Raw genomic sequence first — 21,435 nt, 5'->3', positions numbered from 1 at the left:
TGGAGGAAATACACCGTCACAATCCTCAGCATAAATTCCTCCAGAAGGCATACTTAAAATGTTTTTATATGTCAGGGTATAACGCCCCCTCATGCGTCAAGCAGATACACAACATGCATAAGTTACAGTAACCACAGCTCTTCTTCTGACAACCTTTGACACACACACTCAAAAAGACATTTTCTCCGTCTCCACGCCAGGTGCTTCCTGTTGATCTTCTTATTCTCGCTTATCTCTGGAACATCAGAAACACCTTCTACAAAAACTGTTGCTTATCCAGGCACAAAATGCAGTTACAAGCAAAATATGTCTTAACTCTAATCTAGAAATGAATCTATATACTGTCTGTGTATGCAGGCGAACTATCTCGACCTCACTGCACTCTGTCTCATCTCTCACCTCACCAGATAAAGCTTGTAACCTCTTATCAGACAGAAGGCCAACGTTCCTAAACACATTTTGCAATATATGTAATAACCTTATTGAATCTATATTTGTAATATATTGAATAAATGCTTTAATCAAATGCCACTACTCAGAGCTTAATAAAAAGGATATAAGAGAATAAACATGATATTAAAATCATATAAAATTATATAATCCCCACAATTGCCAGAATTTATACATCGGGGAAACCAAACAACCTCTGGCAAAGTGAATGGCACAACACAGAAGAGCTACCTCGTCAGGCCAGGACTATTTACACCTACAGGCCAGTGGACACTCTTTCAATGATGATGATGTACACATCCTGGACAGGGAGGTTTGAGCGCAGAGTCAAGGAGGCCATTTACGTGAAAAGGGAAAGACCATCTCTGAATCGAGGAGGGGGCCTAAGGGTACATCTGTCACCATCTTACAATGCTGTGATTGCAGCCATTCCCCAACTCTCTGTGAATGTTACTCATGCCCATTGATCAGTGGTTGTTGATCAATGGTCACGAGAATTTGTATATTAATGATCAAGGAAGTGACCTCCCAGCCCATTGTTCCTTCAGTGGGCTGGTTTCAGACATTATGCAAATGTACTGTTGATAAGATCGGGAAAACCTGCAGTCAGCTGAGACTGAAAAAGTCACTTGGATGAGTCACAAAACATTTCTCCCACTGAAAACGCTGCGTCCAGATTAACAGAATCAACTTTTGGGGAAAGCTCTAAAACTTAGTTAAAAGTCCAAGGTTTCTGCTTGTGCTTGTTTGTGGTGAGCAGCAGATCAAACAAGTTTAGAATTATTAATTATAATTATGAATGGCTTCAAGGACATTCAGGCCTGTGAGACTCACTCAGACACTGAGCCATCGCTCTGTGCTGCATGCAGATGTTTCTACATCTCTGCCATTCTGCCATTCAAACACACTTTGTGTAATTCTTTCTTTTTTAAAAAACAATGTGATATCCAATACTGAACTGTAACTTTAGCCTTTTACAAGGAGACTATTTTTATTCAGTTTTCATAAAACCTTATTTCCCTACATTTACTACTACAAGGGAGGACCCACGTGTGGTTTATGCCCTGAAAACAAAACTGTTTCACTTAATCAGCTGCTACTTTTATAAATTCTGCACTCGGCTTTGAGTCTCCAACATCAGTAAAATGCAGGCAGATGTTGCTCATTTTACATTTTTATTTGTTTCTTCACTTTTTCTGGAAATGCTTGTATTTAAACCAGACTCCCCGCTTTGTACCTGGCCTGTACCACTACACTTGCTGTATTTGGAACATCTGCCCCCTTCCTTCTTTCACATAATGGTATGATCATATTCTGTGTTTGCATGTGATTGGCTGCATGGTGTGCTCATCCAAATACTGTCCCACCCATGCCTGCATGGATTCTCAGCAGGGCTGAAGATTTGTCTCCCACATCCCGACCAGACAAACTGACATGTGAAATTATCCCCTAGCACAACCAGCCCATGGGTGGTACTTTTGACATCCCTGGTTTAAATGACTGTTCTCTCTGAGTTTCTCCATCTCTGACTTGAAAAACATGAACTGTGTTTCTCTTCTATAACTAACAAACTCCATAACTGCTAAAGTGTGAATCCAGAGAGAAATGTGAGCTGATTATTGCTGCTGAAACTCTGGAAGTTTCATAGTGATGCAGATATTTATTTGAGACATTTCTAGGACAGTATCAGTGAGTGCTGCTTGTTTCTGTTTATTGTGCTCAAATCAAATCATCACATCATGTTTCCTTCGTTTCCAGTTTCTGTAAGTCATCAGGAAATCTCTCAGATCGAACTATGTTCTTGATGAATCTCATCATTGGAGCTGCAGAGAGAGAACAGCAGACAGGAGAGAAGATCCTGAACATGTTATCATCAGTGTGCCGACATCAAAAATTTCCGTATGGGAACATAAACTTCACTGATTCTGAAAAGAAAAGGCAGAGTTATTTCCTGCTGGATCTGTACTCCCATGTGAAGGACTATGAGACTAAAACAGGTCTGAGTGTCCTTCCATCATTACAGTCAGTTTTCCAGTCAGCTCCTGCAGTCTGGTCTATAAACCTCTCACAGAGAAAGACCTCCATCCTCCTGGAAGTGCTGAAACTCCAACCAGAGAAGAAACAAGTGGAGCTGACAGGCTGCACACATGAAGAGAGTGAAGTGAGGAGTTTTCTGCAGTGTCTGCCTTTTATCTCACAGCTCAGGTAAATCACTGTTATCCATTCTGTTATTCCTGTCACTGCACTTTGATTCCACTATAAGATTTCAACCTTCAACAATCACAGGTTGCTTTTTCATTTGATTGGTAGTTGGAAGTTTATACATTTATAATCTTATGTTTGAAATTAAATATTTATATAACTATTGTTGGAAGCAGCTTTTTTTTTCTTTCAATTTCTCCTTCTCTGACTTGTAAAACATGAACTGTGTTTCTCTTCTATAAATAACAAACTCCATAACTGCTAAAGTGTGAATCCAGAGTGAAATGTGAGCTGATCATTGCTGCTGAAACTCTGGAAGTTTCATAGTGATGCAGATATTTATTTGAGACATTTCTAGGACAGTATCAGTGAGTGCTGCTTGTTTCTGTTTATTGTGCTCAGATCAAATCATCGCATCATGTTTCCTTCTCATTCTTCCAGTTTCAGTCAGTCATCAGAAAATCTCTCAGATCAAACTGAGTTCTTGATGAATCTCATGGTTGGAGCAGCAGAGAGAGAACAGCAGACAGGAAAGAAGATCCTGAACATGTTATCATCAGTCTGCTCTTATCAAACATTCCCTCTTTATTCTAATTCTGATGACAAATATCGTCTTGATTTCCTCCTGGATTTGTACTCTCACCTAAAGGACTGTGAGAGTAAAACAGGTCTGAGTGTCCTTCCATCATTACAGTCAGTTTTCCAGTCAGCTCCTGCAGTCTGGTTCATAGACCTCTCACAGAGAAAGACCTCCATCCTCCTGGAAGTGCTGAAACTTCAACCAGAGAAGAAACAAGTGGAGCTGACAGGCTGCACACATGAAGAGAGTGAAGTGAGAAGTTTCCTGCAGTGTCTGCCTTTTATCTCACAGCTCAGGTAAATCACTGTTATCCATTCTGTTATTCCTGTCACTGCACTTTGATTCCACTATAAGATTTCAACCTTCAACAATCACAGGTTGCTTTTTCATTTGATGGGTAGTTGGAAGTTTATACATTTATAATCTTATGTTTGATATTAAATATTTATATAACTGTTGTTGGAAGCAGCTTTTTTTCTTTTCATTTCTCCATCTCTGACTTGTAAAACATGAACTGTGTTTCTCTTCTATAAATAACAAACTCCATAACTGCTAAAGTGTGAATCCAGAGAGAAATGTGAGCTGATCATTGCTGCTGAAACTCTGGAAGTTTCATAGTGATGCAGATATTTATTTGAGACATTTCTAGGACAGTATCAGTGAGTGCTGCTTGTTTCTGTTTATTGTGCTCAGATCAAATCATCACATCATGTTTCCTTCTCATTCTTCCAGTTTCAGTCAGTCATCAGGAAATCTCTCAGATCAAACTGAGTTCTTGATGAATCTCATGGTTGGAGCAGCAGAGAGAGAACAGCAGACAGGAAAGAAGATCCTGAACATGTTGTCATCAGTCTGCTCTTATCAAACATTCCCTCTTTATTCTAATTCTGATGACAAATATCGTCTTGATTTCGTTTTGGATCTGTACTCCCATGTGAAGGTCTATGAGAGTAAAACAGGTCTGAGTGTCCTTCCATCCTTACAGCCAGTTTTCCAGTCAGCTCCTGCAGTCTGGTCTATAAACCTCTCACAGAGAAAGACCTCCATCCTCCTGGAAGTGCTGAAACTCCAACCAGAGAAGAAACAAGTGGAGCTGACAGGCTGCACACATGAAGAGAGTGAAGTGAGGAGTTTCCTGCAGTGTCTGCCTTTTATCTCACAGCTCAGGTAAATCACTGTTATCCATTCTGTTATTCCTGTCACTGCACTTTGATTCCAATATAAGATTTCACCCTTCAACAATCACAGGTTGCTTTTTTATTTGATGGGTAGTTGGAAGTTTATACATTTATGTTTGATATTAAATATTTATATAACTATAGAGACAATTCCTATATGGCTTGTGTCACTCAAGAATGTGAGTTTTATAAATCACCTCTGACCTTTCCCTTTGACCTTTTGACCTTTTTGGAACTGCTCCGGAAGTGAGAAGCGTGACGAATTGAATCCAGTTGCATGACAAATTGCGTCCGGTGTGATAAAAAAGTTTATACATTTATAATCTTATGTTTGGTATTAAGTATTTGTATAACTATAGAGAGAATTCCTATATGGCTTGTGTCCAGGGCTGCCACGATTAGTCGAGTAGTCATGATTAAGTTGACTATCAAAATCGTCAACGACTAATTTAATAGTCGACGCGTCGTTAGAAGCTTTGTAAGATCCCAAAAGACGCAGGAATTAGTAGGATTTAAGAGTGAAATAACGGACTTAAACAGAAGATGGCAGCACTACATGTACAAGGATGCCAGCTGCCATTAAACCCCGAAGAAGAAGAAGCTGTGTCTGGTATCGTACCTGTGTCCAAATTCAGGAACCGCATCCTCCTCAGCCCGCATTTGTAGGCCGATTACGTTACAGCGACACGACTAAGGCTGTCCAAATTCAAATGCATCCGACAAATGCGTCCTTCATTTCCCCAGATTTGAAGGATGGGTCGGATGTATCCTTCGTGGCCCAACCTATCCCAGAATTCATAGCGCGCCCCAGCGCAGCCCTGCTCAGTTTCCAGCAATGGCGGCAGCTACTTAGTTTTAATATTACTGTTATTATTCTTTCTGGGTCACAAAATAAACTTTTAACATATTTCAGGCGAAAATGTAGCTGTGTAAACTTCAAATATCTGCTCGATTTATCAAGACATCATTAGTACATACCTTAAAAGCTTCAAGCGTTAATAATCGTCTGTGGCACCCCTTGTCACTCAAGAATGCGAGTTTGATTGATGACCTTTCCCTTTGACCGTTTGACCTTTCCGGAAGTCCTCGGAAGTGAGAAGCATGACGACTTGATTCCAGATGTGTGACAAATTGCGTTGGGTGTGAATTTTTTTTTAATCTTTGTCCAGGGAGAGAGGGGGTCATCCCTGGGGCATTGTTGAGAAAAGTTCAGTGGTAACACAGCAGATTTCTGATGAGTCAATGGAGATCAGAACACATAAGGCTGTATAGAGAGACAGAATGATTGCAGCAGTTAGTTTTCACCCGCCTGTTTGTTTTTTTGGGGTTTTTTTTTTACAGACAAGAGTTGAACTCATAGTTTGAATTCTGTTTAGTACTCACTTTAAATGTTTTAGTCTTCACAATTAGTATCAATATTATGACAACTATGGTGAGTAGAGATCTTGATAAGCATTTTCACCTACACATGTAACCATTTTTTGGCAAAGCCTGAAACTGAGGGCTGTTTCTTTCTTTTTACAATAGTGGATTTAGATTTATTTTACTTTCTTATAATAACATTATTACAAACACAACATAATGAACTTTGTCATCACATGAGATTTCAACCTTGAAGATTATCTGAGTGACCGTGAGCATGATTTTTTTTTCTCATTGTTTAGCTAATGTTTAAGATGTCGTATTTCCTAATGCTTGTAACCTAGCAAGGTATCGATGTCCTAGCAAAGAAATTTTTTTTCATACATACACACGCCGCCGACTAAGCTCCTTGTACCTGTAAAATGATACCCTGATGAGGTATTTTGGTTTTGTACAGCCCCTCTTAGACTAAGGTTAAGTGAGGGAAAGAGGGTTTTTTTTTTTTCATTTTTAGAGGTACATTTACAACAAGGAACCGGATTTTCTCATGAGCAGAAACATTCAATAGACAGAAGAACAAGAACACAACCCTAAAATAAAATTACCGTGAGATGAGGGAAACGGCCTTGTTTCACGCACACTGTGGGTCACGAAGGAGTCAGACGACCAAACATCGTGCAAAGAAATGTTTATGTTCATCCTGAGAGGGAGGGTGGAGCTTGGAGGAGGCAACTTTAAATTGGGACCTGACAAAACTGGCGTTGCTCTGCTCGGTTCCTGATTTTAGCTAGACTGCGGTATCCTTCCAAAAAGAGCATTTCAAAGAAATCCTTAAAAGCGTAAAATGAGACATTTATGCCCATGATGTAAACTTCTGACCATGTTTATTAAAACACGGCCTTGAAAAAAGCGAACAAATGTAAGTCAGCTGCTCTTTGTAACTTCCAGATAATGTGTTAATGTCAGCTACTACTGCACTCGTCCTGTTGCTTCTACTCAGATTCTGTTATCTTGTAATATTGTATATATGTCAAAGGTTTCACTGAATTCAATTTTATTTATACAGCGCCAAATCACAACAACAGTCTCAAGGCACTTTATATTGTACAATAGATCCTACAATAATAGATACAGAGAAAAACCCAACAATCATATGACCCCCTATGAGCAAGCACTTTGGCGACAGTGGGAAGGAAAAACTCCCTTTTAACAGGAAGAAACCTCCGGCAGAACCAGGCTCAGGGAGGGGCGGGGCCATCTGCTGTGATTGGTTAGGTTGAGAGAAGGAAGACAGGATAAAGACATGCTGTGCAAGAGAGACAGAGATCTCTCTATAGTTACATAAATATAGCTTGTGTCACTCAAGAATGAGAGTTTGTTTGATTAAAGGTAATCAATCAAACTCTCATTCTTGAGTGACACAAGCCATATAGGAATTGTCTCTAACTATTGTTGGAAGGAGCTTTTTCTATTTTAATTTCTCCATCTCTGACTTGTAAAACATGAACTGTGTTTCTCTTCTATAAATAACAAACTCCATAACTGCTAAAGTGTGAATCCAGAGAGAAATGTGAGCTGATCATTGCTGCTGAAACTCTGGAAGTTTCATAGTGATGCAGATATTTATTTGAGACATTTCTAGGACAGTATCAGTGAGTGCTGCTTGTTTCTATTTATTGTGCTCAGATCAAATCATCACATCATGTTTCCTTCTCATTCGTACAGATTATATACGTTATCAGGAAATCTCTCAGATCAAACTGAGTTCTTGATGAATCTCATGATCGGAGCAGCAGAGAGAGAACAGCAGACAGGGGAGACGATCCTTAACATGTTATCATCAGTCTGCTCTTATCAAACATTCCCTCTCGATTTCCTCCTGGATCTGTACTCCCATGTGAAGGACTCGGAGAGTAAAACAGGTCTGAGTGTCCTTCCATCATTACAGTCAGTTTTCCAGTCAGCTCCTGCAGTCTGGTCTATAAACCTCTCACAGAGAAAGACCTCCATCCTCCTGGATGTGCTGAAACTCCAACCAGAGAAGAAACAAGTGGAGCTGACAGGCTGCACACATGAAGAGAGTGAAGTGAGGAGTTTCCTGCAGTGTCTGCCTTTTATCTCACAGCTCAGGTAAATCACTGTTATCCATTCTGTTATTCCTGTCACTGCACTTTGATTCCACTATAAGATTTCAACCTTCAACAATCACAGGTTGCTTTTTCATTTGATGGGTAGTTGGAAGTTTATACATTTATGTTTGATATTAAATATTTATATAACTATTGTTGGAAGCAGCTTTTTTCTTTTCATTTCTCCATCTCTGACTTGTAAAACATGAACTGTGTTTCTCTTCTATAAATAACAAACTCCATAACTGCTAAAGTGTGAATCCAGAGAGAAATGTGAGCTGATCATTGCTGCTGAAACTCTGGAAGTTTCATAGTGATGCAGATATTTATTTGAGACATTTCTAGGACAGTATCAGTGAGTGCTGCTTGTTTCTATTTATTGTGCTCAGATCAAATCATCACATCATGTTTCCTTCTCATTCTTACAGATTATATACGTTATCAGAAAATCTCTCAGATCAAACTGAGTTCTTAATGAATCTCATCATTGGAGCAGCAGAGAGAGAACAGCAGACAGGAAAGAAGATCCTGAACATGTTATCATCAGTCTGCTCTTATCAAACATTCCCTCTTTATTCTAATTCTGATGACAAATATCGTCTTGATTTCCTCCTGGATTTGTACTCTCATCTAAAGGACTATGAGAGTAAAACAGGTCTGAGTGTCCTTCCATCATTACAGTCAGTTTTCCAGTCAGCTCCTACAGTCTGGTTCATAGACCTCTCACAGAGAAAGACCTCCATCCTCCTGGAAGTGCTGAAACTCCAACCAGAGAAGAAACAAGTGGAGCTGACAGGCTGCACACATGAAGAGAGTGAAGTGAGGAGTTTCCTGCAGTGTCTGCCTTTTATCTCACAGCTCAGGTAAAGAGGAAAAACATATCAACATAGAAAATATTAGTTTTTACACCTTCACAAGTAAACTTTATTTATTAAGCGCTTTTCACAGACAGACGATCACAATGCGCTGTACACAAATATTAAAATAAACAATAAAATCAATAGACAATGTACACAATGTAAAAGATCAAATGTAAATAATGTAAAAATATAAAATATGTAGATCAACAAAAGGCTTGTTTGAACAGAAAAGTTTTTAACTGTTTTTTAAAAAAATCCACAGAGTCAAGCAAACGCAATTGTAGTAATAAACTGTTCAACAGCCTTGGTGCAACTGATTGAAAGGCTCTGTCCCCTTTTGTCTTCAGTCTTGTACGGGGAACAACTAAGAGACTCTGAGTCTGTGAGCAGAGACGCCGAGCAGCAGTGTATTTTATAAGAAGCTTGGATAAATAATCTGGGGCCTGGCCATTTAGTGCTCTGTATGTTAAAACAAGAATTTTAAAGCGAATTCTAAACTCTATTGGGAGCCAATGTAAAGAATATAAGATGGGAGTGATGTGAACACGCTTGGTAGAACGAGTTAGTTGTCTGGCTGCTGCGTTTTGTATTGCCTGGAGGCGAGAGAGAGATGATTTATCCAAGCTAGTAAGCATGGAATTACAGTAATCTAAACGCGATGACTCAAATTCATGAATGAGTTTTTCCAGTTCAGCTGAAGAGACCATATGTCGCAGTTTAGATATGTTTCTTACATGATAGAAACAGGAACAAGACAAAGATTTTACATGAGAGTCAAGGCCCAGAGAAGAGTCAAATATTACTCCAAGATTTCGAATATTTGACTTGACAGATGGACAGAAAGAGGCAAGAACCTTACTAATTTTAGAATGTACCTCAGGAGGAGCTATGATCATGGTCTCAGTTTTGTTAGTATTTAGAATGAGGTAGTTGCTTGAAAGCCAATCAGAAACCTGGGCTAAGCACTGGACTAGGGTGGACAGCCTATCCAGCTGATGAGGCTTAAAGGACATATGGAGCTGAATGTCATCAGCATAAAAATGATAAGACCGGTCGTTAAAAGATTAAATGATACCAGCTAAAGGAAGCATATAAAAAGAAAATAGTAATGGACCTAAAACTGAACCCTGTGGGACCCCACAGGTCAGGGCAGCAATGTCAGAGGTGAACCTGTCAGTCCTAACAGAAAAGGTCCTGTCTGATAAGTAGGAAGAAAACCAGTCTAGGGCAGAGCCAGATATACCAGCCTAAACCCTGAGCCTGTTAAGTAGGATTTTGTGGTCGATGGTGTCAAAGGCTGCTCTAAGATCAAGCAAAATGATCACAGAACAATTCCCTGCGTCAGATGCCATTAATAGATCATTATAGACTCTTAGGAGAGTGGTCTCTGTAGAGTGCTGCTTTTGAAAGCCAGACTGAGACAGATTATACTGTGTTACATACATCTTTAATGTTTTTGGATGTCTCTAATCTGCTATTGTATATGTATTCTCCTCTTACAGCTCTGATCTAGAGTTCTTCCAATGGATTTGTATGTCATTTGCCTTTGAGTCCAAACAGAAAGTGCAGCAAATCTCCTCTTGGCTACAGGCCATAGACTTCAACTTGTTCTTGACTGGACAGTTACTTACAAAAACCTGCAACTATGTAGGTAGAGTTCTTGGCCTGTGTGGGTCTAAAGTGAATCTCAGCCTCACACCCAGAAAGATCTCTGCCAGAAAAGGCTATATGCTTTTTAAATCTACCTCACAAATCAAAACTCTCAGGTTCGTGTTATGTGACAGGTTCTCATTCTTTCTAATCTCAGATTGTATTTTATGTGTCATTCCTCGATACATTTTATTTCTTTTTCAGGTTGAGCACAGACATGGTGTTGTTGCTACTTCAGTGTCTCAAAACAGGCAAAATTTCTCCGTCGATAATCATTGAAAAGCTTTCTGTTATCGACACCCAGGCCCACCTGTCAAACAGAGTGTTGCTCAGAGTTGTCAGTAGTGTTGCGTCTCTACTGAGGGTCTGGACAGTCAGACAGTTAGACCTGTCAGAGCTCTGCATCCAAACTCAGCATCTCACTGCACTGCTGCTTCATCGTGGCCCATTGAGCATCAGGTAATCTGTCTGAAGTCAAACCATGTTTTAAATGCCAAATTCTTCTGTGTTTTCCAAATTTACACTGCTCCCCAAAAAATTAAAAGGAGACTGAAAACACTCCTGGGATCTGGACCAGGCCAACACGGAGCTCCTGAACAGTCAATGGAGCAACCTGGTGGCATTGGATGGACAGAAACATAATGTCCCAGAGGTGTTCAACAGGATTTGAAACCAGGAACTGCCTATATATTTTACCCACATAAGGCCGGGCATGGTTGTGCACTAGGAGGAACCCAGGGCACACTGCACTAGCGTAAGGTCTAGCAAGGGGTACCAGGATTTAATCCCAATACCTCATGGTGCTGTTGCCTAGTCTGGAGGCTAGGTATCCCTCCATGGAAATGTCTCCCCAGACCATTCCTGACCCACCACCAAACCGGTCATGCTGAATCTTGACAAAATCAGTATACTGTTTTCCTTGGCTTCTCCAGACCCTTTCAAGGAAGATAGTGGTCCTGCAGATGGATTAAGGACCTTTCTGCCACGCCCTCCTAGAGTAACTGCCTGTCTCCTGGAATCTCTCCATGCTCTCCAGACTGTACTAGGAGACATGGCAAACCTTCTGACATTCACACGTATTGATGTGCTATTCTGGTGTAGCTGGACTGCCTGTGCAATCACTGTAGGGTTCATGTATTGCCTCATACTACCTCATAGTGAAACTGGCCAAATGCAAAACTAGTGAAAAAAACTGTCAGAAAAGATTATCAGGTAAAAATGTCAGTGACCTCTACCCATAAAAAGCATTCCTCTTTAGGAGTTGTCTAATTGGCCCTGTAGTGCACCTGTTGTTACTTTCAGTAACACTAAAGTTGCTTAAACCATCTCCTACTTAACTGACCAGATCAATATCCCACAAGTATAAGTGACTTGATGCTGTACTCTGATTAAAAAGTGTTTCTTTCTTCTTCTTTTTGAGCAGAGTATTTATACATTTTAGAAATTTCTTCTTCAGAGTAAAGAATGAGAACCTGCAGCAGTTTCCTGCCCTCCTTCATGAAGTCCAGGACCAGGAGTTGACTCAGAGTTTCTTCAGTAAAGTTGGTGGAGACCTGACTTCCTGCTGCCTGACCTGGGAGGTTCTTTATTTTCTGTTGCAGCACTCATCAGGTCAGACCATCACAGTCAATGTGACAAAGATCAGTTCTTTAGAGGAAAACTTCTCACATCTGCTGCCCTTCCTGGACAGGATTGTGTTTCAAAGGTTGGTGTTTTAGTTTTATCTTGATAATATCCTCTGCCTGGAATTGTCCACCATGCCAGGGTTAACATTCTGTATGCTTTCAGGCCCAGTTCCAGCTTTGTGTTATCTGCCATCACACACATCCACAAAGCTCACAGCAGTCACAGTGTACCAGGTTTACTGAGGTCACTGGGTCATGTGATCAATCTGACCTGCACAAAGCTGGACTCAGATGACTTTTCAGCTCTGCTCTTCATCCTGCATCACAGTGATGGAGTCAAACTCAACCTGCTGTGGACCTCCATACCAGCAGAGAGCTCAGAGTCTCTCCTGTTTGCTCTGGACAAAGTTTCTCAGCTCAGGTGAGACATTTCTGATCATTTTAACCTAAAGCATTAGATGAGGTCTGCTGCTACTGTCAGTGGCTGCCCCGGGACAACTGCTGGTGATGGATTTTGAATGCGACCACATGATCAGCGGACCAATTGGCAGCCGTCAGCTCATCCAATCCGGGGCCTGCAAAGATTTAAAGACACAGGCAAAGAAACAGCCACCAAAACAGATTATGGCCAGCGCCATAACAGAGATATCTCTGCAGATGTAGATAATATGGCATGGATAGGTGGAATAAAATTAAAATCCCATGTACTGTATTTTTCGGACTATACACTTAGAATCCTTAAAATCCTTTAATTTTCTCAAAAATCGACAGTGCACCTTATAATCCGGTGCACCTTATGTGACCTCAAAGAGATTTTATGTTGTACATGGCGCTCAAAAATCTGTCAAAAATGTTTGAGTATGACTTTGTTAAGCTACAAAGCTGCACCGCTTGATGGACTGTTGGATCATTGCGGCTACCGTAGTCAGGAGCCTCGCGGAGGAATCTGGGTCCAAAACTCTGTCCGCTTCAGGTCCCAAAGTCAAACGAGCACTGCAGAATCACTGAGAGTTAAAAACTGTCTAAATTCTTTCATCTTTAATAAAATGATCAGTGTTGCTGCTTTACCAGGTGTAACAATTAAGTTTACCATCCAGGCATCCATGAAAACACAATTTATTAAATTTAACAGAGTTAGAAGTTAGCAGGAAGTTAGCTCGCTAGTTTCCACCTAAACATGATATAGCATGTTCTGACTGAAAGATTTCTGAAAAATTAAACGTACAGCTTTGCTATCACTTCCAACATAAATGAAGACAGAAAACTAAACAGCAGTGACGTTTGTAGGGTTACTGAAGTTGGACTAGCTGGTATATAATGATGTGCTACGTGATCGCTAGCGCGACAAAGCTGTGTTAGCATAATATAAACACAGTGAAGCTGGATGATGAACGCTAACTTTTTTCCACTCGATAAAAGCTAACGTGAGGGTTCCTGATGGTTAAGGACAAATGCAATCGCATGGCAGGATGCTGTAAACGGACCAAACTTCAGTCACGGGAACAACTAAGATAATCCATCCACAAGACGAGGTTAGTCAGTAATATACTGCAACAACATGGGAATAGAGCAGCTGCGAGGGTATTCAGCATTAATGAATCAATGGTACAGACCCGTTCATCGACAGTGTGCCTTATGGTCCAAAAAAATACGGTACACATGATAGTAGTATGTAATCTGTTTAACTGGCTGTATAACTGGCTTCACTGATAGTGGGAAATGAATGATTGGAGCTGATCACCAGTGTTGCCAATTCCTCCGTAAGGAAAATCGCTATTGGCTGTCCTAAAAGTCGCTAGAACTCGCTAAATGACATCATCGCCTAATTTGCATAATTGGTCATGCCTATGTAATTGTAACAGACGCTATAGAAGAGAGAAATAACATTGTGGAAGAGACGTAAAGTGAGTAGAAAAACACCGAAAAGCATTTAGAATATGTTTAGAACTATGAATTAAATTTCTTTTAGCAATTATCGTTTTTTTAATGTCACAATTCCAACCTCCCCCTTTATCTGGATTTGGGACTGTCACGGTCTGTGGAGGGCAGACCGTGTGTGGGAGTGTGAGGATCCAGGTGCAGCCACAGATGAGGAGACAGTACTGAACTTGAAACGAAAAGCAAGCCTTTATTTGGGCTGATCAATGTGGCAAACAACAGAAAGCACCGAGGCAAGACTAAACTAGAAGCTGAACTGGGAAAACTAAGAACTGACACTTAACTTAGACAACATTGAAAGCTAAGACAAGGTGACAATGACATATGACTGAGACAACTATGAACAGGACTCTGTGCTGGAACAAGAAAGAACTATGAAACGTATACATGTAAGCAACATGAACATGAAACATGACAGGTAGATGCACGGACAAGGGAGAGACGACAAAAGGGACTAAGAAACAAAGTACTAAACTGCAACCTAAAAATCAACTAGATGATCCATCCATCCATCCATCCATTTTCTTCCGCTTATCCAGGGCTGGGTCACGGGGGCAGCAGCCCAAGCAGAGAAGCCCAGACCTCCCTCTTCCCAGCCACGTCCTCCAGCTTATCCAGGGGAACGCCAGGGCGTTCCCAGGCCAACCGAGAGATATAATCTCTCCAGCATGTCTTGGGTCTGCCCCGGAGCCTCCTCCCAGTGGGACATGCCCGGAAAACCTTGCCCAGGAGGCACCCAGGCGGCATCCTTGTCAGATGCCCGAACCACCTCAGCTGGCTTCTTTCGATGCGGAGGAGCAGCAGCTCAACTCTGAGCCCCTCCCGAATGGCCGAACTTCTCACCCTATCTCTGAAGGGAGAGGCCAGCCACCCTTCAGAGGAAGCTCATTTCCGCCGCTTGTGTTCGCGATCTCGTTCTTTCGGTCACTACCCACAGCTCGTGACCATAGGTGAGGGTAGGGGCGCAGATCAACCGGTAAATTGAGAGCTTCGTTCTTACATTCAGCTCTCTCTTCACCACAACAGACCGGTACAGTGTCCACATCACTACAGCCGCTGCACCAATCCATCTGTCGATCTCCCACTCCCTTCTCCCATCACTTGTGAACAAGACACCGAGATACTTAAACTCCTCAACTTGGGGCAGGGTCTCGTCCCCAAGACGAGACCCTGGGCACTACACCCTTTTCCGGCTGAGGACCATGGCCTCAGATTTGGAGGTGCTGATCCTCATTCCCACCGCTTCACACTTGGCTGCGAACCGTTCCAAGGCAAGTTGGAGGCCATCACCTGACGAAGCCAACAGGACCACATCATCTGCGGAAAGCAGAGATGAGATCCTGAGACCACCAAAGTGAAAGCCTTCCGCCACTTGGCTACACCTAGAAATTCTGCCCATAAAAATTATGAACAGAATCGGTGACAAAGGGCAGCCCTGGCGGAGCCCATCACCCACCGGGAACGAGTCTGACTTATTGCCGGCTATGCAGACCAAGCTCTTGCAACGATCGTATAAGGACTGAATGGCCCGTAGTGTTAGGATGCCTGGGTCGTTGACCCAGGGTTTTTGAGTTTATTATATTATTTATAATTTCTAGTCTTTGGTTTTTTTGTTACTGTTCTTTCTTATGGTTTATGTCTCTGTGTATTCCTTAGTTGCTGTCTCCCCTGTCTGCTATATCCCCGTGTCCAGTCAGTGTCTGTGTCTGCCCTGGTCCCACGTCTCTGTTCCCTCTGTTGTAGTGCCGGCCTGTGAGTCTGTGTCTGTAAGTTCAGTCTGTGTTATGTTTCCTGTTTTATTTTGAAGGTCCATGTCTTATGTTAATGTATCTGGTTTTGCTTCCCCTTTTTCGTTAGGCCTGATTTGCCCCAGCTGTGTTTCCCTCCTGTTACTCATTCCCTGATTGCTCCCTCTATGTATTTAAGCCCTGTGTTTTCATCTGTCCGTGTCGCGATCTACCCTCATTCATGCTTTGTGGCCAGCCAGCCAGCCAGCCAGCCAGCCAGCCAGCCAGCCAGCCAGCCAGCCAGCCAGCCAGCCAGCCAGCCAGCCAGCTAGCTAGCTAGCTTGCTCTCTCACTCACTAAATCTCCCCCATCGCTGCTTCAGCCAGACACACACTCCCCACCTGCCTCTACGCTGCCACGGACTTCCTCTCCCCCCACACGCCAGCCGGGACCTGGTTCACCTGTCCATTCGCCTGCCTTTTTCCTGGCAGCCATGTGGTCGGACGTTGAGGAGGTCTCCGTTTCTCCACCAGTTCCAGTTCCCTCGTCCAGAAGGAAACGACGCCACCATCACTCCTCTCCTCAATCATCTGTTCTCTTTTTTGCCTGTCCCATTTGGTTCTTTAGCCATCAGAATTGTTGTCTGAAGACCAACAAGGATACCCAATGGATTTACTTTGCCAAATGGATCATCATGGCCTTGCCGCATTGGTCCATTTGATCGACCTTTGTTGTTATTATTTATTTTATTATATTTTCAGTTGTTACAGACGGGACAGACATGACTGAGAGATAGGAAAGGGATGTGGTCCTGTTGGCTTCGTCAGGTGATGGCCTCCAGATAGGTCAGCCCCCCCGCTGACCCCAGAAGGCACCCCCGTTCTTCGGCACCCACCATCTTGGATACAACTTATGTTTTTTCAATAGGAAGAGGGCCATGTGACACATCAAACTTATTGGTAATTTCACAAGAAAAACAATGGTATGCTTGCTTCCAACGTAACTTTATTCTTTCATGAGTTATTTACAAGTTTCTGACCGCTTATAAAATGTGTTCAATGTGCTGCCCATTGTGTTGGATTGTCAATGCAACCCTCTTCTCCCACTCTTCACACACTGATAGCAACACCGCAGGAGAAATGCCAGCACAGGCATCCAGTATCCGTAGTTTCAGATGCTGCACATCTCGTATCTTCACACCATAGACAATTGCCTTCAGATGACCCCAAAGATAAAAGTCTAAGGGGGTCAGATCAGGAGACCTTGGGGGCCATTCAACTGGCCCACGATGACCAATCCACTTTCCAGGAAACTGTTCATCTAGAAATGCTCGGACCTGGCACCCATAATGTGGTGGTGCACCATCTTGCTGGAAAAACTCAGGAAACGTGCCAGCTTCAGTGCCTAAAGAGGGAAACACATCATCATGTAGCAATTTCAAATATCCAGTGGCCTTGAGGTTTCCATTGATGAAGAATGGACCCACTATCTTTGTACCCCATATACCACACCAAACCATCACTTTTGTTGTTCCAACAGTCTTTGAGGGATCCATCCAATGTGGGTTAGTGTCGGACCAATAGCAGTGGTTTTGTTTGTTAACTTCACCATTCACATAAAAGTTTGCCTCATCACTGAACAAAATCTTCTGCGTGAACTGAGGGTCCTGTTCCAATTTTTGTTTTGCCCATTCTGCAAATTCTGTGCGCCGATCTGGGTCATCCTCATTGAGATGCTGCAGTAGCTGGAGTTTGTAAGGGTGCCATTTGTGAGTAGCTAATATCCGCCGAAGGGATGTTCGACTAATGCCACTCTCCAGTGACATGCGGCGAGTGCTACGCTGTGGGCTCTTGCTGAATGAAGCTAGGACAGCCGCTGATGTTTCTTCATTAGTGACAGTTTTCTTGTGTCCACATTTTGGCAAATCCAACACTGAACCAGTTTCACAAAACTTAGCAAGCAGTTTGCTAACTGTAGCATGGGAGATGGGTGGTCTCATAGGGTGTCTTGCATTGAAATCTGCTGCAATGACCCGGTTACTGCGTTCACCAGATATCAACACAATTTCGATCCGCTCCTCACGTGTTAACCTCTTCGACATATCAATGGCTGTGAACAAAGAGAAACTTGTAAATAACTCGTGAAAGAATAAAGTTGCATTGAAACCAAGCACACCATTGTTTTTCTTGTGACATTACCAATAAGTTTGATGTGTCACATGGCCCTCTTCCTATTGAAAAAAACAAAAGTTGTATCCAAGATGGCCGACTTCTAAATGGCCACCATGATCAACACCCATCTTGAGGAGTTTGCCCCCTCACATATACTAATGTGCCACAAACAGGACTTTAATATCACCAACCATTCCCATGTTATTATGGTGTATCCATATAAATGGCCCACCCTGTATATTTTAAACACCCTTTTACAGTTTCCATGGCCTACTTCACTCTGTTACATTCAGATGACCTGAATGGAAAGAAATCAACCAGATCATGTTTGCTCAGACTTGTGATCAGACCTCATTACTATAGGTGTACAGGCTAATTAAAGTTAGCAGGAAGAGAAAAGTTAAGTAAGAGTTAACTTGAACTTGATGAAAACTACCTGTAATAGCCTGAATGCTATCTTGACAAGGGATACAAATACAACCTGTTCAGTAGATGTATTATACGTCACATTTTTAGATAATGAGATTAGATCTAAATGTGGTCACAGTTCAGATGATGGACTCCTGTATAAAATGTCAGAGTACATATTAAATGTTAGCAACAGATGTGAATAGGATCTGAGCTGGGTTGCATCTTTTCTACAGTGTTGACAGGACTTTGATGCTGAGGTTGGTCCACTGCTGTGCTACAGCCCAACAGAGGGCATCATCAGCCCTGCTGAGGGCTTTGCAGCACAGGCTGGATCTGTCCTGCACCTCCTATATAGACCTTGCACAGGAGGAGCAGAGAGAAGCTTTGAAACTGTCTGCTGCTGACTGCTGGGCCCTCTCCACCGTCCTGGGATACAGAAGCCAAGAGACACAGCTCGACCTCCGAGACTGTGAGGTGGATGACATCAGGCTGGATGTGCTGCTTCCTGTTCTGGATAGAGTCCGGCTCAGGTGAGAAACCTCAGTCTGTACTCAGTTCATTAAAATCTGTCAGTGCCTGCAACCTGAACTGCACCTCTGACTACTAGCTGCATTTTTCTCCCTGCCTTAGAAAAGGTCACTGTTGTCTTTGAGTTGAGGAACAATTTACCTTTATATGCCATGTAAATAAGAAATGAATATTTCGGATATACAGGCTGCCAAGTACATAGCAATAAGCATTTTTCATCACATTCCGTCTAACAGTCTGTTTCCTTCTGTTCAGAGCAAGTAAAGCCGTCCTCCTCCAGCTGGTGTCCCTGATCTCTCTGCACAGTCAGAGGGACTCTGTCAAATGTGCAGAGTCTCTGTGGAGAGCTCTGCATGGAGAACTGGACCTCAGTCACACCACACTGGATCAGAGGACCTGCAGCTCTTTGGCTCAGGTGCTAGACTTGTCTGAAGGTCTGACAGAGCTGGACCTGAGTCACTGTGAGCTCACTGACCAGCTGCTGCACACACTGATCCCACAGCTGCACAAAGTCCAAGTCCTGGAGTGAGTTTCTGATCACAGTCTGATTTCTTATTCACCCAGGGGAACTCTAGTGATTTTCTAATGAATCATTTTCTTTGTTTTTATAGTCTCAGTCACAATAATCTGTCCGATGCCTCCACCAACATGTTACTCCACCTGACCTCCATCAGATCCTCCATTCAAGCTGTGAGGTGAGTGAGCTCCAAACCCAAGTTAACAGAGCTCACAGCGATCACGTTCATCTGGGGGATCTTTATTTATCACATGAACCACATTAACATCTGATTAACATTTCTGTATTACTTCAGCATAATGTAAGAAGATGAGAATGTGGCTGTTTTCTGACTTGCAGCTTACTGACTCATTTTAATTGATTTATGTTCTCTAATAGTGATGAAACTGTAATATACCACAGTAAGAAGTCAGATTACTAAAAAATTTCATTCATCCTCTGTATGTCAAATAAAAGCACACCTCAAAGTAATTAGATTACTGCAGTAATATCTGATCATGTGACTTAAGATTTTACAGATTTCAGGCCTCTCGTCAGACATATGCTCTAATTTAATAACATATTAGCTTTGTTTTGGTTTGACTGCCTATGATACAATCAAACTGCTTTAGAACAGTTATACGGGAATTGAATGGTGTAGTAATATTCAACAACACTTTAAATTATACAAATATATATGCTAATCAGGGAGATGATGTATTAGAACAGTGATTCTCATCACTGTTAACAGTTTTAAAAGTTTTTCTCTGAATGACATTCACTGACTCTGTTATCGTCCTGTTTTTAGAGTTTTTGGGAACAACATTAAGAACCGAGGACCCTTTAAAGACAAACGCTTTGAGATTTGGTGAATTGTCCGCCATCAGTCTTTGAGCTGAGGAACAGAAGAAGAGAAACATCATCATCATCATCACATCATTGTGAAGCTGTGATATTGCACAGCAGACAGCTGTGTCTGCTTTGCAAACAGCAAACACCACAGCAGAACTGTAGCCAAGTAAAAGGGCAGGAGGGAATATTTTTGATTATTTCACCCTTGCCCCACTCCATGGACTCTGTTTCTTTAGGGGTCGCTCTCAGAATGAAGCCCATGGAGCTGCAGAATTAAATGTAATAAACGCAGGGTAATTTTTATTTACAAGAAACGGTCAATTTTTTGGGTTTTTTTTTTTTTTGTTTTTGTCAGAGGCAGATTTAGGAAAATCAGAATTACAGTAAAAACAAAAGGTTCATTTAGACCTCATTAATCTCTATAAATGTACATCAGAATCTCATCAAAAAGACTGCATTGAAAATTTTTTTAAATTCATTTTGTGAGTTGCAATTATTTTTTCATAATCAGTTTCCTATTTTATTTCACTGGGTTGTTAATCGAAAAGGTTTCTGCACAACAGGAGAATTATAAAAAATTTTCAGTTGGTTTTAATTATTTTGTTCTAGTTTTTATTTTTATTTCAGTAATTAAAGTGCTTTTACAGCTAGCTTTAGTACTTAGTTTTAGTTAATGCTAATTACCTAAGTAGTAAGAATTAAGACAAGTTTAGATGCAACAGACTGATTGTGACAAATACCATGTAAAATAGCAGACTTTATCCTTTATTGGTGAAAGTCTGTAAAATATCCTGTAGTTTTTCTGTATGTAGTTTCTGCTAATGTCCACCAACAGTTTTTTTTGTTTGTTTTTTTGTTTTCTGAATGAACTTCTGCACTTAGATGTAACTGTGCTGCAGGTTACCTTAAACTTGTGTGGTTTTTAAATGAAGCCTTATGTGAATTTAGAGCATTGCTTAAAGGCTGCTGAAAACATTAGTATTAGTATAGTTTACTTTCTAAGTTAAATGAAAGAACTCTTTTATTGAAAACATAGTTCTTCTAATTTTTGTTTATAAAAATGAATGTAAATAAATTGATTTTCAAAAAGTCTTGTTTTGTCAAACAAACACACATCATAACAAACAAAATGTTTTCTCACTAAAGTTCTGAATTAGCTCTCAAACTCTTTTTGAGATTTTCTGACATTTCTTTGGTGTTTGATCAAGATTCTTGTGCTGTGTCAGTGAGCAGACACTCCCAAAGACCTGCAGATTATCTACAGATTTAAAGTATT

At 41.5% G+C, this 21,435-nt stretch overlaps 1 protein-coding gene across 1 annotated transcript; it reads left to right on the top strand.

Moving 5' to 3' along the window:
- Positions 1–2,608: 2,608 nt before the first annotated feature.
- Positions 2,609–20,207, top strand: LOC120715185. Its single transcript, XM_040002046.1, has 10 exons — positions 2,609–2,655; positions 3,094–3,528; positions 10,264–10,527; positions 10,616–10,870; positions 11,868–12,116; positions 12,200–12,457; positions 18,517–18,813; positions 19,067–19,336; positions 19,423–19,506; positions 20,116–20,207. The coding sequence occupies exons 2-10, from the start codon at positions 3,140–3,142 to the stop codon at positions 20,177–20,179; spliced, it is 2,130 nt and encodes a 709-aa protein (XP_039857980.1). The 5' UTR covers positions 2,609–2,655; positions 3,094–3,139; the 3' UTR covers positions 20,180–20,207.
- The last annotated feature ends 1,228 nt before the right edge of the window (positions 20,208–21,435 follow it).

Source organism: Simochromis diagramma, unplaced genomic scaffold (assembly GCF_900408965.1).
Source record: "Simochromis diagramma unplaced genomic scaffold, fSimDia1.1 OVJJ01000701.1, whole genome shotgun sequence".
Lineage (NCBI taxonomy): Eukaryota > Metazoa > Chordata > Actinopteri > Cichliformes > Cichlidae > Simochromis > Simochromis diagramma.
The sequence above is the reverse complement of the archived record's forward strand: the minus strand, read 5'-3'. Positions and strand labels throughout refer to the sequence as shown.